General features: G+C 40.8%; 1 protein-coding gene across 1 annotated transcript; it reads right to left on the minus strand.

Moving 5' to 3' along the window:
* Window positions 1-8,284: 8,284 nt before the first annotated feature.
* On the minus strand, window positions 8,285-16,006 carry gc2 (guanylyl cyclase 2). The gene is made up of 23 exons (XM_069672771.1): window positions 15,761-16,006; window positions 15,189-15,317; window positions 14,891-15,070; window positions 14,637-14,754; window positions 14,200-14,501; window positions 13,971-14,102; window positions 13,653-13,756; window positions 12,959-13,077; window positions 12,724-12,808; window positions 12,527-12,623; window positions 12,265-12,387; window positions 11,973-12,053; window positions 11,710-11,886; window positions 11,437-11,593; window positions 11,187-11,339; window positions 10,962-11,110; window positions 10,727-10,890; window positions 10,442-10,634; window positions 10,176-10,350; window positions 9,860-9,958; window positions 9,442-9,536; window positions 9,266-9,351; window positions 8,285-8,384 (listed from the first exon to the last, which is right to left on the minus strand). Exons 1-23 carry the CDS (start codon window positions 16,004-16,006, stop codon window positions 8,285-8,287), a joined length of 3,264 nt encoding a protein of 1,087 aa, XP_069528872.1.
* Between the last annotated feature and the right edge of the window lie 1,292 nt (window positions 16,007-17,298).

Raw genomic sequence — 17,298 nt, forward strand, 5'->3', positions numbered from 1 at the left:
AATATTTTTTTCATTTTAATTTACAAAATGTATTCAAAAATGTGTGACCTACTTCTGTCAGTAAACATCTTGAAGTCTATGTGATAGTGGAAAAATATTTGTTAAAGTACTGTACATAAAGTTGTTTGTTTATGTCTATAATCCTTATAATATTCTGAATAAAGCATACATTTTACATATTAAATTGCTATATGCTTCACAAAATATGAACACATAAAAATACAGGTGCAAAAAATGGGGACCTTCAAAACACAAAAGGTTAATCTCTAACAGAGCATCAGTTTTTCTGATCAACGCTTTGCACATACAACCAGATTCTGCAGTAACAAGTAACCACTTGTCAGATAAATGCTTTTAACATACATCTAACATCATCTTGTTTAAACTGTTTGTGTCCTTAGATCTTCCCCCGTTTACAGAGGATACTAAGCTCCCTTAATGTTGGACCACTTGCGAGCAGGGCCTTAGGTTTACTAAAACACATTGCTGCTCCAGTCATGTGAGAACCCACTGGTGAGTTTGGGCACCAGCCAACCACGGTGTCAGCAAGGGTCAAGCCAGCCGCGGTGACCTCACACGGCCTGCATCCTCTGTGCCTTAAGCTAAAACCAAACCCTGCTTTGGCACAAGGAATGAATCCAGATCAAATCCAGGTTTGTTTACAACTTGCCTTCTACGGCATCTGCTATCGACCTCATTTGGACTTCCTTAAATCTCAGAGAAGGCAGCAGCTACATGTGGCAATGGACTGTTATTAAGAGAGCATGCATGTGTCAGAGCCAAGGTTGGAGCCCCAGCTTTGTTTTCCATGGGAACCTCAATAGAGTAATTGAGGACGACTCTCCCTTTGCCCAGAGGGAGGTATCTGTGTTCTTCCTCACCTCAGAGAATGCCACGCTTGGCCTTCGGAGACTCTACTACAATTTGCATGCAACAATTTGCTCGACCCTTTTATCCCAAACACCTTTTAGTATCATGAGTGGGATCATGTGTAGTGCAGCTGGCCCCAGCGGGAATCACACCATTCATTCACCCCGGCAGAGTTGGAGCTGTGTTTTGCCGGCAGAGCTACACAAGACCACCTGTCTGTGCCTGCGTCTGAATTGGTCACTGTAGAGGAACAAAAAGGGCTAAAACTTTCAATTAACATACATTTCAACCAAAATGTAGCTTATCTGGAGCATTAACTGTAGAAATTGTGGTAATGTTTTGTCAAAAAGTGTTTCCAAGGTCAATTGAACTTCAATATCATTTTAACCCTTAAACATTCACTACAAAGTTTGCCTGAGTCATAATTAGCCTAGCTTAGCAGTTAGCAAAGTCTGCCTGGGGAGCCTTCCAACAATGAAAAACTTAAGCAGAACATTTTATACAAAGTAAAACTCAATGTGCTTTACAATAAAACCACCAAAAAACATGAAACGTGAGTTTTAAAACACTTAACTGTATAGTTTAACAAGCTAGTTTTGGTTTAGCTAATGCCAGACTTCTCAGCACATCTCACACACAAATACAAATTGGTTAACCACTCAAATAAGTCTTGTGCTGTTTCTGCAGACTGGAAAAACAGTCAATCATAGGAAGCAATAAGAATGTGCATGACATTGTCGTACAAAGCTAATTAATTAAGAGTGTCTGGAAGATAAATAGTTCCGCTTTTGATGGAGCTAGCTGTCTTCTTATTTGTACTACCAGTCTTTGTGCTAAGCTAGGCTAAAAATGAGGTGAAATACACGTTGATTTTTAAACATAATATTAATTTTCCAAAATGTTGGCAAACCTAGCTTGAAATTGGCTTGTCTTTAGCTAAACTGGACATTTAAATTCCTTCCTTTATCACAATCAAAAATGCTAAGATAATTGCCACTAGCAACCGCTATTGTAGCTACGTTAGCCGGAGAAAAATGTTAGCTTAGGCAAAATATACCTCACCAACCCTAGCCCCTCCTAACAAGAATTTAGCTAACATTAACAGTTTGTCAAGTTGAATGGATGACATGCTACGTTAGCTTACAAAGGTGTGCTACTGAGACAACTTTGCAGCTAGGCTAACTGCATGTAGCACCTAAAAAGTCTTATTAAGTATTTGTAAATTTGAGTATGCTGTTGATGGTATAGTAGCATGCTAGCAAGATATACAATATTTAGGACTAATTAAGATTGAATAGAAGATAGTTTCTTTTTTGATGGAGCTAGCCGCCTTCTCATTTGTGCTACCAGTCTTTGAGCTAAGCTAGCCTAAAAAATTGGTAAAATTGGCATCAAGTTTTAAATGTAACGCACAGTTCTCAAATTTAGCAAACCTAGCTTGAAATTAGCTTGTCTTTAGCTAAACTGGATATTTAGGGGCAACTTAGGCTAACTTAGCACACAATCATACCGTAATTTAATGAGCAAAAAGCATGATCAAAGCATTGTCCCTTAGCCCTCTAGCCTAAGCCTGTGTCTCTCTCTCAATCTTTCACCTCTTTAACCTCTAGTTACGGAAAAACTGGACAGCATCGTGACAGCCGGAATACCAGCGTCCAATCTATCCCACAATGACGGCGAGCTACCAGTCGAGCCGACAGGCAACCCAACTCTTCCCCGGGGAAATGTCAGCTGCTTTTCAGAGGAAGCCTGGTTCCTGCTAACCTTAGTCTGGCGTGAGACCAGTCAAAGCCCCTCAACCTTTTCATCCTTTCATGTGCTAACTCTGCTTCTGTGAGAGCAACTGAACTTATGTAGCCCTCAACCTTTGGTCCTGTTTCTGCCTCATTTGTAATGTTAATGGAGGAGTTTTTTACAGTAAAAGTGACAACATCATGCACTACAACTTAGTACATTTCCAAATAGATGAGATGCCAGACAAGTGAATTTCCCTTTGGGCATCAATAAAGTTATTGTTATTAAAAAATAGGTGTGGTCGAGATAGATTTTTGAGTAAAACAAGCTGTTTTGTGATGATTTCATGAGAATAGAGACACTAATTGCAGCTGTCTATGAGTGTTGTTGGACTTTGAGGTCCAGACGGAAGAGAACAAAGAGACTGTGCGTGCAAAGGTGTGTGTTTGCATGTGTTTGAGTGTGTATGAGTCAGTCCCAGTGTCAGTCAAACTAGTAACCAGCCTGTAGGCTTAATGATGCAAATTTTACCAGTTGCATCGGGTCATTTATCCTTAGTGATGAGTTGTCTGGGTTTGTAAACACACATGGAGGAAGTTTGATGTGGATTGATTCATTCAAGCACAAACAGACAGATGTTAACTTAACTCTTTAATATAAGAGCGTGGTGATTTGAGCTGTTTTATTCTGCGTAAAGCTAAATAAAACAACAGTTGCAAAGCTACCTTTAACTGGGGTAATGTTGTTGATATATTGTAGTTGTTTATTACTCTAAAAGCAGTGATCCTATCTGAATGTATTATGTTTCTTATGTTTAACATACCTTTTTTTACGCCTTTAAAGCTCTTAACTTAATTTGTAACGCAGTTTGGGCTTATTACCATGAAATTCTGCTTGGGAACATGCACCAAAATCAAATTTCAAGACCTTTTAATGTCTTTTGTTGACATAATTCCATGTTTTTGTAGCTGCTTGTATTGTTCAATCAGATATTTCTTTCTGTTTTTACCATCATTTAAGGTTTAATTTGATTCTCCGTATCATGCTCTTCTCCTTCTCCTTCTTGACAGTTACCATGACACGCCGCCCTCTGCTGGCCGGGCCTGCTCCCTACACAAAACCCTCTGCTGCTTTTGTACTGCAACAAAGGAGCAGAGCCAACAAAGCTGAGACACACACACACAGGAAACACAAAGGAGAGCATGCTTCCCTTTGTTACAGATTCACTCTGTTATTTCACAACAAGCACAGTTGAGACATGACTGCTGCTGTTGACAATGCAATTTAAACACACACACACACACACACACACGCACGCAGTTTATTTATGCAACTCAGAATAATATGTTAAAATCTGCACAGGTTCAAAAACAGTCAAAGTTGTTTTTTTCAAGCAGTAACATTCAAACAAGTATATCTATCGATCTACCTTTGATCTCTGTATATTATCATAGCATGAGTGCACACCCTAATGTCTTTAGAAGTACTTGCTATTATACTATTTATATACTATACTATACTATATATATATTATATTTAATGTATTCAGAAGTAATTGTACTAATTACACTAGATGTAATAAAATCTGAACTTTTCATCTATTATGGCGTCTGAAAAAGCTCTCTACTTGAACATGAAGTGCATTAAAATCGAATTAATTTCACTAGCACAAGTACACTTATATTGCATTATTGTTTTATGAAACATAAACGTATATAAAACACACACAATATACATTTTGACTTTTATTTCTGGTTCGCATTGTAGAGAGAAAATTGATTAAAATACCAGAAAATATTTGAGTAAAAAACCAAGATGTCGCCTGTAAATATTTTCAGTGTGTACATTTTTGAGGCATGTCTGGCAAAATGGAAAAATTGCATCCTTTGAGTCATGCACCAAGCAAATAACGCTAGCACTAGGGTTAGCTGAAACATTTGCTTTCCCTCTCCAGTTGAACTCGCTCATCCTAATATCCAAATGTCAATTCTGGCTCCAGAAAACCAAGATGTCTGCTGTCAACATGTTAAGTGTATTTTTTTAGCACTTTTTTGCTAGCAAGAACTAACATTCTTTGAATTACAAATGCACCTAGCAAGTTAAGCTAGCACTAGTGTTAGCTGATAACGTTAGCTTTCGCTCCTTTCCTGCTTCACCCGCTCGTCCAAATATCCAAGTGTCAATTGTGAGTCCAGAAAACCAAGTTGTCGACTGTATATTTTTTAAGCATGTTTTTCAAAAGGGAAAATTACCATCCTTTGAATTATGCACCTAGCAATTTAAGCTTGCAGTATTGTTAGCTGATGACATTAGCTTTTGCTCCTCTCCAGCTTCACCCTCTCATCCAAGTGTGGTCATTTATGTCTCCACAAAACAAAGATGGTGACTGTCATAACGTCAAAGTTAAGCCTTCAAAAAAGTCAATAAACCAATTGTTGGCGATTTTATATGTCTGTTGCTGTTTTAAACCCAGTCATGGATTTATTATAAAAATCCAGACCGTAAACTGCCCCTCATGTTTACAGTTCATGCAGACTAAAAAGTGAAACAGGGATTTAAATGTAATGTGATATAATGTTCTATATGTTTGTTTTTCTATGTAAAGGACTCAATTTTCTGTGACTTTATGCTGAAAATGTTGCTCTCAGCATGTCCGGACAGCAGCGGATCACATTCACATAAATAATCCTGATTTAATCTGGTCGTCGCCCATTCCTCAATATTCCCTAATCCATATTCCTCCTTATTCTATATCACTATACCATAATCTATACTAACCCCTTCCTGCCCCCAAACAAACTGCCATTAACGCCTGGATAACCGTGTAAATCCTCTGCTAATCTCCGCTCTATAGCTCTGACACGCGACAGCTTGTTGGCAGCTCTTTGCTGTCTGTTGGACGAAATATAATCACACATGTACACAAAGTTAGAGATGATTTATGTGATTTAGATCCATGTGAGTGTCTGCAGCACAAATGTGGTTTTGCACATATAATAAACCACCCTTTTTCATGTACGTTGCAGAGCTGAAAGACTTCCAGTACAACCAGTGGCAGTCTGGCAAATAAGCTAACTCGTAAGCTAACATTTATCATATTGTCGTATGTAACAGTACTGAGTTTAATGAAATCAAAAGGAAATTGCATGGTATAGTTTGACCTTTAATACAAATTTTTGTTTTCTTAAACAGATTCTTAATTTTTTAAGACTAAATAGTTTGAATAATATATCTTTTTTGGCCATTAACTAAATACGTACCAGAATAATAGAAGGGATTTTGTGCTTTCTACTAGAACGACAATGCATTGTAGCATGCTGAAAGCATTGAGAAACACTCTTCCTACTTAATTTTGGGGTATAAATCTTAAAGAAAGTATAAGCATATGGATCTAAAGCTGTTGTTTAGTTTGCATTTTTACTGTCTCTTAGCTTTTTAGGATCATAAGGACCTTGTATGTTTAAAGAATACGTATTATATTTCAACAGGAAGTAGTTCTTGTAGAGTTGCATTATTTAGTCCATGGGCTGTTATGTATCAAAACCAATAAAGATACCGTTGTATAAAAAATATGCAATTTGGAAATGAAGAAGTATAAAATTGTAAAGGAAATAGCGTTGAGCACCTGGATTGTATTGTACAGTACTTGAGTAAATGTGCTTTCATAAATTCCACCACTGCTAATATTCCTCTTTGCATAGGTAGACCAAGTTGTTTTTTTAAACTTCTCTCTAATAATTGCCATTTTGTTGTGAAATATTGGATAACTTTATTGTTAAAAGGAAATAATTGGAAAATCTAAAATAAATTTGGATCACTCACACTTTAATTTTTATGAACAGGAAACAACTTTTAAGGTCGGAAAACATCCCGTATATTCAGTAAAAAGAGTACGGTAAGCTGCCTGTCAGTTTATGTAGATTTTAAATAGACCACACACACACACACACACACACACACACACACACACTCACTCACTGACTGTGAGGATCAACAGGGATAATCCTCAGCGCTTCCAGGAGGCCATCTGTAGCTTGAACAAACTTTAGTTTGTATTCTGTAGTGTCACCAGAGGGCGCTGTAGGTCTTTTAAATAATTTGCTTCACAAATACAATGGAGTAAATCAATCACTTAAACACACACCGTCAAACTGAAATCATCAAACAGACACAGACGGTTAGCCGCAGCTAGCTAGCGTACAGCTAATGCGTGTACAGTTGCTGTTGGGGGTAAATAAACAGAAATAGACCAGAAGTCAAACCGTCAGAATGATACAAGGTTCAGATCAGTTGGCCTTCTGTAATAATACAGGTTTACATTAACTTAAATTTTATATATATTATATGTAAAATGTTTAATAATGTTGTGTTTCAGCTGCTGTTCAGGCAAAACAAGCAGATTGTGGACTTTGTGAAACAGTTTTTGGCCCTTTTAACAATTTTCTGACATTTTAAAGACCAAACAATTAAGCAAAGCAATGGAAAGAAAAACTTTATATCATTTCCTTTCACCTCTCTCTTTTCACTAACCAAATTAACCCAAAATGTCCAAAAATCATTGGTACCTTTATTCTATTTCTGTAAGAACATTTTGAATACTCTTCCAATATTGCTAACTTGACGCCACCAAGCAAAGATTCCTCCTCCAAAAGCAGGAGCCATCTTCTCCTCCCTCCTTCCCTCTCCTCCCTTTCAGACAGAGAAAGCATGAAGTGAACAAGAGATTAGCGTCTCTCCTCTGCTGCTGACAGACGGCTTCTGTAGATCCAGGCTTTGCTGAGTCACATCTTCTCGACCTCTGTACATCGTTTCACACAAGGCTTCATCTCCTCTAAGCAAGCCGTTAATACACACAGACACACACGCTGATAATCTGGACTAACACTTTCACTGAGGAAATATCAGGATGATATTCCATGTCACAGGGTGAAGATGGATAAAGGAAAACACTGGTGCAAAATCACAGTGTTTGTCTTTAGTTTGAAGTTCATGAGGACCTCCGTTGGTCACTTTTGTTAAAGTTCAAAGGTCATCGTTTTCTTTGGTTAGTCTTTAAGCAGTGAAAACCCAACAAAAGATCCAGTTCAGGGTAAAGTTTTAATTAATTACAGGCAAGTCAGTGGTGTGACATCATGACTCGAGAGATCTTCTTCCTCGCTTTGTGAAACACCTGCCTCAGGTCATTTAGCCCGTTCGTTGTGACACTGCTGCTGGAGCAGAGAGGAAGAGAGAGTACCATTAGGACCAAAACACGCTAAAAGCATCTGACATGCATGTGCTAAAGTATACATATTGTTTTTAAATGCCCACATTTTCAGGCCATATTTCATGTTAAAGAAACATACGAGATAAATCATTACACAGCTAACAGCTAACGGCAACAGCTAACGTTAGCATACAAACACTTCCTAGCTAACCTGCTGCTAGAAACATCTGCTCAGGAACAAGTTCTGATACTAAATGTGAAATAAAGGACTTTGGGAGTTTATTTTTCTTGAATAAATGAACAAAAAATTTCCAAATAAAAGCTGCTTCTTCTACTGGCAAATATTTCTTTCTAATACCACGTTCAAGATGCAACAACTGCAGAGGCACCTTGAGACAGATCATGCTAACAAGTACCCAAACTATGTTAGCCAGAGGACTGTCACAATGCAAACCTTATTTTTAGTACATTACCTCAGTTTTTCTTCTTTGCAAGTTTTTCCTGTTGTAGCCTCTCAGCTTTCTTTTTCTTGTACTGGGCTATCTCGGCCATCTGCAGCCCCTGGGCCATTTGCCTGTTGGGACGAAGCGAACAGGGTGAACAATACACACACCAAGACACAAATACACACCAACGCTGAAGTCCTGAATCAGCTCCACTAAAGAGGTCTGGATGGTTTCACGGTAAGGTATGACAAGATTGATACCCATCTCAAGTCTGTTTAGTGTTGAGCCAGAGCTGGGAGGCGATTAGCCCAGCCTAGCATAAAGAATGGACATTCTGGTTTATTTTCTTCTATTTTTAAAATATGTTATATCTGTATTTTTTCAATGGATTACCTCCCGGTTTAAATTTTTTAACGTGTGTAAATAATTACTGTTAAAATAAAATTATCTTTGACTCTGTTTCTGGCACCAAAACCTGATATTTACTAGACTTTCTGCTCTTGTCTTGCAAAAGCTTTTGCAGGAAAATGGAAAAAAACACCACCAGAAAATATAATAAAACCAAAAAAAAACAATCCATAAAATTTTGAATGCAGTCAATACTGGGACATCTACCAAGGGGAAAATATGTGGATGAAGACGGGCAGACACAGTGTAATGTGCCAAAGTATTGTGTCTGTTGTTGTGTTTCTCCAGGTGCTGCTCTTCCCTCACTGCAGCAGACGATTGATCTCACCTGTGCCAACTTGCCAATCAAGGCAGGAGTATAAAGAGCAGCAGAGAGGAGGCTCCAGTGGGGCCATATTCTCCTTTAAATTTATTCATAATTTGTCCCTCCCTTTTTTTCCTGGGTTTTATTTTATTGTTACTGCCTTCATCCCTTGACCATCTTTGGGGAACGTAACATGTGGGCAACAAAGCCTGATGACACACGACTCCGAATTTATACAGTGCTGGGAGAAAGAGTCCAGCCATAAGGGAAGCAAAGAATAAAAAGAGTAGTTCTTACCCAGAGTTGACATCCGGAGGAACTGGCAGAGGTTTGGTGAATCCCTCCCTCCCTACAAGCCAGTAGGTCTCTTCTACTTTTTTCCCCTGAGACAGAGACACAAAAAATGGTGGGAACAAAGTGACTGAACCAAACTATCTACGCAGAAATGTCAATCATCCCATAAAGAGTCTTACCTGGACTTCTGTCTTGCCTCTCAACTCGACCTTGTAGCCGAGATTCAGGTCCTGCAGGACCTTCACTGTAGTCTCATGGACGTGGATCCTGTAGGCTGCAGCAAACCAAACAGATATTATAGTTCCCAGTTGAGCAGCACAAACAGAAGTACAGCAGTTGGGAAAATAAGTGGAGCATGTCACTTGCCAGGTTTCCATACATATGTAGTTAAAACTTTAACCAATTTAAATAAGAATTTAAAATATATATTCATCTGTATTTCCATCTACTATTGTTTTGTGCAAATTCTCCAGTGAGATAGAATTTAACCTTCGTAGAATCAGAGGATGCAAATAGAAGCTGTGATTTATTGATTGCAGGTTAAATTTGGCTGTTTTGTCCATTAATAAATGTTTGAATCTCAGGTCTGCAACTTACGCAACCCGCCAGACTCCATACGAGAGGCGGTGGTCACTGTATCTCCAAACAGACAGTAACGAGGCATAGTAAGACCCACCACACCGGCTACACACGGACCTGCAACAGTCAAACACACATGGAGTTGTTAGAGTTCTTCAGCTGGCTAGTTTTAGGAAATGATTTAGAGTAATTACACTATTAGTTCTGTTAAAATGGAAAATGGCTTATTTGAGAACAGTCGATAGGTTTCCCAAAGCAGGTTGTGTTCAAGTGCGTCACCTGACCCTGGGGCTGGCTGGAAGCATGCACTTTTTGTTTATTTGTGCTCCCTTACCTGTGTGTAGTCCTATCCGTATCCTGACAGGAACATCAGGCATGTGTCTCATTTTGAAGGTTCCCACAGCGCTCAGGATGTCCAGAGCCATGTTTGCTATCTCTGCAGCATGGCGGTCCTCGTTAGGGACAGGAACGCCTGACGCCACCATGTACGCATCACCGATAGTCTCTACCTACAGAAGAACATGATAGAACAAGCAACCGTGAGTTATAATGAGGTTTAATGCCCTCATAACTGGACAAAAGGTATTTAAAGAAATGCACCTTGTAGACATCATGGTCTCCTATGATGGCATCAAACACTGTGTAGAGGTCATTGAGCAGGTCGACCACCTCAATGGGTTCACTGTTCGCTGAGATGGTGGTGAAGCCGACGATGTCGCTGAAGTAAAGAGAAACACTATCAAAATGCTCGGGTTCGACTGTTCCGCCCACCTTCAAGGCCTCAGCCACAGATCTGAGGAGAGAAGAGATGCAAATTAGAAATGTGTATCTGGTATGTTATTCTTGTTTTGACATTAAGATACATAAAGTGAGACATAAACTCACGGAGGCAGCATCTGTGTCAGCAGCTTCTCCGTCTTCTGTTTCTCTATCTCCAGCTCCTCCGTTCTCTCTCTGATCAGCTCCTCCAGGTTAGACGAGTACTGCTCCAGCATCCGCAGCATCGAGTCAATGATGTTGGTCTTCTTCCCCTTGTTGATGTTCTTAAACTGAGTGGAGGGAGAGGAATAAAGGGCAGGATGTACAGGAATAAAACAGATACCACCAAAAACCCGCCTACCTGGTCAAAGATCTCGTCAAAGCTCAGTCTCTTCTCCGGCTGTTCGCTCCAGCACTGTTTCATCAGCTGGATGCACTCTAACGGAGCGTAGTCTGGACTGACCACCGGACGACACAGAGGAGGAGGCTTACGCACTTTCTCTATAATGTCTAAAACACACAGAAACATTGGTTGTTAGTTGCCAGGATCTGATATAGACATTCATTTCTGAAGTCAGGATCTTGCCTGTGGCAGACAGGTCCAGCATGCAGAATGGAGGCCCTCTCATCACCACTTCCTGCATGACGATAGCAAAGCTGTACACGTCACCGGAGGGAGTCCCATGAAGCCCTGGCTGCCCGAAGATCCTTAAGATCTCTGGAGCCGTCCACAGCAATTCTGGAACATGAAGAATTTCGTTAGTTTGTATGGATATGTTTGGTCTCTAATGGATACTCAAAGGTGACCCTGGTTCATAATCTGATCTACTCTCTACCCTCTGCCGGTGGTTCAACATATGGGAACCTCTGAGCCTCCAGAACCTCATTGTAGCCATGGTCTGTGACCTTCAGGACAAAACGCCCGTCCACCACACAGTTACGGGACTTCAGACGACTGTGGGACACTCCGCGGTGATGGAGGTACCTTATACCCTGAGATAGAATACAGACAGGTCAGATTCTTTCTCATTCTGAGATGGGCCAAATTTTTGTCACTTAGCACTTGTCATATCTATTATATTATAGTCACGCCTTTCATCCATATTGACCTTAATCAAATCGAGTAGCAGAGATGACTTGAACATCCAGTCAAGTTTGACTTCGTCATTTAGCAGCAGGTCCTCCAAACTTCCTCTGGAGCAGAACTCACTCACAATGGCGAACACGCCGCAGTCATGGAAGAAGCCAAGGAAAGGGTTGACATTCTCATGGCGCATGTCCTTCATCTGTAGCCAAAGAAGCAGTACCTTATGATTCTGGTTTATGTTATTTGTTGTTTTTTTTAACAACTTAATCTTACAATGTCACACACCAGTTCAAACACAAGGCTGGTTTTGGGGTTGATGCTGCTAAACGAGCCATCAGGCAGTTTCTTCAGCCATGCCCAGTCACCCTGGAGGACAGGAAACACCAAACAGTACTTCCAGTTAAAGACAACTGCTTTATTCCTTGATGCTATCTCATACATCTGACCTCTTAAATATTGTGGTTTCCATTTTAACTTTTATTGAAAAAATGGTGGTAAAGCTTTTTTGGACTGGGACTGAAAGGGTAAAAGAAATGTACCTTCTTCCTTGTACTGTACATTCAGTTCACTGTCTCACCTCAAAAATGACAACATTGGAGTTCTCATAGGTGGCTGGGGATTGGGTGGAGAAGGATGATGCAACGCTGTAGTCTGACAAACTTTTCATGCCGCTGGCCTTGCTGTCATCTATACTCAGCTTCTACAAGGAGTCAAATGTAAGACAAATAGTATCTCAATACCGCAAAAACAATTGGCAACAACAATTTTGACTCTTAAATACTATACATTAAACTTTACATCAACTTCAAAGATGTCAGAGCTTTTAGACAGGGGCCCACCTTGTTGCTAAGTGAGGGGTTTATAAATGTGACATCATCCAGAGTCAGCAAGATCCTGTTTGGACCCCTGAGCAGTCGAATCTGATTGATGCGTCGCCTACGCAACAAGAGATGATTGGGAAACACCAAGAGTCAGTAATATTCTAGACCTTCAAGAGCAGTCCAACATGATCTAAGACTTCCTGCTGACGTTGTACCTGATGCAGTAATTCAGTGCTACTGCAAAAATAGAGAAGGCCATTGCTCCAAGGAACATGCTGATGGTCGAGAACAAGTCCACCCCTTGAACAGAAAGAAAAGTTTGATTCAAGACATTAAAGGCAGTTTTTAAACTGCTCATGCACAGGACTATGTTTATGTGAGTCCTTGAACACAGTTAAAAGTCTCAAAAGGAAATCAGAACATCTCAAACACTATGTGTGTGTTCCTAACCTCCTGAGCAGACAACTCCAGGAGTGAACCAGCATGAGGAGTCCCTTCTGGGTCTGTTGCCACCTGGGAAGTGGATGTCTCTACCAAGGAACTGCACCGTACCAGCTTCCATGTCAATCCTGTCATGAATCAATTGTATAATATTATGAATGCAACAATAACACTGGAGATAGCTTTCTGTTCTTTGAGTTGGGTACAAGGTCACATTAGAGTATTAAGCCCCTTGAAAACTGATGACCTTTTTGAGGTAGATACTGAAGTGCTCTCCAGTGGGGGTGGACCCTAGTGGCAACTGCATCTGGTTTCCTCCACTGGGAGGGCAATCTAGTCTGTTCTGCAGTTGAGTTTCTTCACTGTGTGGTCATCCATAGAAGGAGTGCATCAGATGTTCTCTGCTGGAAGGACACTGCAGTTGAAGTTCTCCATGGGAAAGTCATTCAGCATCAGGTTTTCTCCAATGGGAGGACACCTTGGAAGACACTTGTTTTCGCCCTTGGAAGGAAACCCTAGTGGGCATTACATCACATTTTCTCCACTAGGGCACCCTAGAGGCCACTGCATACAGTTTCTCCATCGTAAGGGAAACCTAAAGAGAACCTAACCCAGTATTCTCAAATTGTTTATCTCTCTATTGTAAATTGTTTTGCTTGAGCTGTAAGAAAATGCTACACACTTAAACCCAAATCTCATATACCTGTATGTTGGGTTCAGCTCCCAGGAGAGTGGGTCTGTGTCCAGTATGAGATAGTCCAGAAGAACCTCTCCAGAGCTGTTGGTTTTGATGGGATGGCTGAAGCCCTGCAAAAAGGAAAAGATATTTGGTTGGAGTTGGCTCTTAATTATTGGCGTTTGTCATTTTACCATGCTGGGGAACCAAAAGGTATCAATATTTACCATACACTGTTTCATTAAACAAATGTCTAATGGACAATCTTGTTCTAGAGTGAGTGACAATAGGTACAGTTATTGAATATCCAAGTATGATTTTTTAAATTCAAAATCCTTACAGTACCTGGAAGTCCATGTTGCTGGTGTGCCTGGCCAGGTTTCCTCCAGACAGCCATTGCCCAGACTTCCGGACACGATGCACTGCATGTGCCAGTAAGAGGATCGAGTTGTAGATGGTGCCGAACAGAGGAGACACCTATAGGACGTTCAGACAGATTTCAACTCAAACTGCCTTCCTCAAGGGCAACATTGCACAAGCCCTCCTCTACAGTCTCTACCCCCCAATGCATCACCTGCTGTGGCTGCAACGTCCTTGCCACTTCCCCCCTCTCCATCGCCTCTCTATAAGCTTCGTAGAAAGACAACTGTGGCGAGTCGATGGTGATGGTCAGCACGGAGTCGTAGGCCCGTAGAAGTTTGCTGTTGCTCTTAAGAGCTGGGTAGGTCACGTTGCGGTAAGGCAGGCTGTAGAGCAGGGTGTCATAGGGCACAAATACCAGGGAGCCGTCAATCATCTGCATGTCGTAGGCTGTCTCCAAGAGAAGCTTCTGGACTACACCACCGGTCAGCACAGAGTGCATGCAGAGGATTACAACTACAATGAGATTAGAGAAGTAGTTGTAATTATTTGACTCATATTTAAACTACACCTAAAACCACTGTAATAAAGACACACAGTAAACTATTTCTCCATTTAGAAGCACAAACACAGAAATGATCCAGAACTTACCTCGCAATTCTCTCATCTTTCTGACCTTGGACAGAGTTCGTCTTATGCCATGAGGTGTGTTCTCCATAAAACTAATCAGTCTGACCGGCAAACCATGGCTCCTCAAGGAATCAGCCACCTGAAGGGGATAGGGACAACTTAAAAAATATTGGAAAAAGTCATGCAACAACAAGGGAATCTTTTACAGCAAAAAAGGACACTTTCCCATTCCATTTCTTAGTAAAAGCATACCAATAACTCCAAACTATTCAAACCTTGGTGGCTGTGTCAACCCAGATATCCTCTGTGGATGATATGATGCCGATGTGGGCCCACCTGAAGTATCTTATGATGCTGAGCAGCACCCAGGTGGGCCTTGGCATTGAGCGGGCAAAGGTTGGGTGACTCCGAACATCGTCCAGCTCATAACCGACACAACCCCAAGGAAACAATGCCTAAAAGGGCAGAAAATGATCACGTCATTGTAGAACAAGAGAGGAACAACAATTATTTCATGCCCTAAAAAGCTCAAACTTTTCTCTAAATTACTATTCCAACAGAAACATCACTTACTTTGTTCCAGCCTTTGCTTAGCATGGAAGCAGCATCACAGTAGCCTGGGCTTGCTGGTCCAATGTACCCTGAGGCCTTGGTGTGGAAACCCAAGAATGTCTCAAGTGCTCTTGATGTTTCACATGGCTCCTAAAGAGTGAATAAACTAGTCAATCTATGAATTAATTAATGAACCTGACAGCCACTAGCTGTACATAGAACCTTGGGAACATATAACCATTGGTACATAGGACCTCAGGTATATATGTAGGGCCCCCGGAACATAGGACCTTGGGTACACAGGACTTTGGAAACTTACGATTCTGGGAATATACAACCTTGGGAACAAAGGACCCTTTGTTCTCTTTTTTTGTGCCCTATAAATCTAGGAAGACCCTGAAAAGACAGAAATGATCCTTCTGTCTGTAGCTAACATATCTCCCTTGGCTAACTCAGAAAATCCTTGTATTTTTGCACACTGCTGTTAAACGGATTTTTGTACATCAGCACCCATAATACTGATTGATGTACTACATTTAATGGCTCAATTCACATTGTTTTCAGGCAGTTGAAGCTTAAGATCAGGTTCTTACATGCAGCACAACATAGTCGAATGTCGCAGCGTAGGACAATGAGCGGTCCCTGTTGATGCGGTTAACAGCAAGTTGTGCTGCCACACTTGGAAGGGCCTTGGCAAAGAGAGGGTCACACCCCCATGGTCCCACCACCCCGACCCGAAACCAGGCCGCCTGTGCTGGACAGGGCAGCCAACACAAGGAGGCCAAGAGGACCAGGAGGAACCTCAGGATGCTAGGGCTTAATGTAGGGAGCAGGTACATGGGTGAATGATGAAGAGAGGACTGACAAGGACAGGAGGAAGATGAAGCAGGGGAAGAAAAAGGAGAAGAGGAAACAGTACAAGGTGAAAACAGAATTTGGGACAGAGGAGGTGGTAAGGATTGATCAATTTTAGGAGCCTTGTCTGGTGTCGTCTCCCATATTTGAGGTAAAATGAAGAAGGCACAGCGCTGTGGTTTCATCCCAAAGCTCCAGAGATCACAAAAACCCAGAGGAAGAGAGCCAGAAGATCGTGCTTCCCTGAAACAATGGAAAGTTACCTAAGTATTATAAGCTAAATTTGCTGAAAGTATCAAACTTAAAAGTAATTGTTTCGGACAAAATCAGCCACTGTCTGTGATAAACAAAGTAATGATACATCAATCTGTATTTATTCTTAAGAATTTTCTATGTCTTTCTTTAAGTTAATTGAAGAGGTCTTACCATGACGTAATGAGATGGACAAGTCTTCCTTCCAATGGATGGTTTCATCACTTCCTGTTGCGGTTACATCCAAAATACTCCTGTAATAACCTTTGCAGCATCAGGAACCCAAATATATGTCCTTGTATTACAATGATACATTCATTTAACTCAGCTGGTGAAGGTTTAAAGCTCGTCCATGAGTGTGTGAGATGACCTCGAGTAAGTGTGTGACCTGTCCAGTCAGATTATATCAAATCCTATCAGGACCTCTGTAGCTATAAGCCGCACGGACCAATGTGAAGTAAAAATGTTTGATTATCATGATTAATATTAGGTTGTTGGATCAAGACTCTTTAGACTTTTTGACACGGCTTGTATCCAGTCAGACATGGAAATGTTTATTTAAATTACTGTGTTTTATTAGCATACACACAGTACAGTGCTTCTCTGAAAGCTACAGTAGAGGGCAGCAGGATGCAGAAACCAAACTCGGCTCTTCAGTGTGTCTCCTGCATATAAAAACTGTTGTGTTTGTGAAGAGTCTTCTGGAATAAATCAGCTTTCTTCTTGAATCCAAAGGGGGCCAACACAAAGCAGATACTCTCTCCTTGTCTCACTGTGTCGCACTCCTTCATTGTAAAGTGTAATAAAAGGTTACAAGGCGTTGCGTTGCACAATGTGGCAAAACAAGCTGCAAATTTCTGCAGGGTAAATGTCAGCATTCTGGCCTTTTCATGGGGCTGATGGCAACTTTATAATCTGATTCGCCATTTTTTTACAGGCTCTCCCTCTCCTTTGGGGTTTACTTGGTTACAATGATCCCTAAATAGGAAAACAACATGTGGAAATCAGGAAAGGTAGGACAAAA

The sequence above is a fragment of the Semicossyphus pulcher genome, unplaced genomic scaffold (genome assembly GCF_022749685.1).
Source record: "Semicossyphus pulcher isolate SPU_LCO1_2020_fin unplaced genomic scaffold, fSemPul1.0.p SCAF_21, whole genome shotgun sequence".
Lineage (NCBI taxonomy): Eukaryota > Metazoa > Chordata > Actinopteri > Labriformes > Labridae > Semicossyphus > Semicossyphus pulcher.

Coding starts and splice junctions, on each gene's coding strand:
- gc2 (XM_069672771.1), bottom strand. CDS start 16,006: ATGTACCTGCTCCCTACATTAAGCCCTAGCATCCTGAGGTTCCTCCTG. Junction 13,078..13,652: donor GAGCTGAACCCAACATACAG/GTATATGAGATT, acceptor GATTCATGACAG/GATTGACATGGAAGCTGGTA. Junction 10,635..10,726: donor CTGACACAGATGCTGCCTCC/GTGAGTTTATGT, acceptor TTCTCTCCTCAG/ATCTGTGGCTGAGGCCTTGA.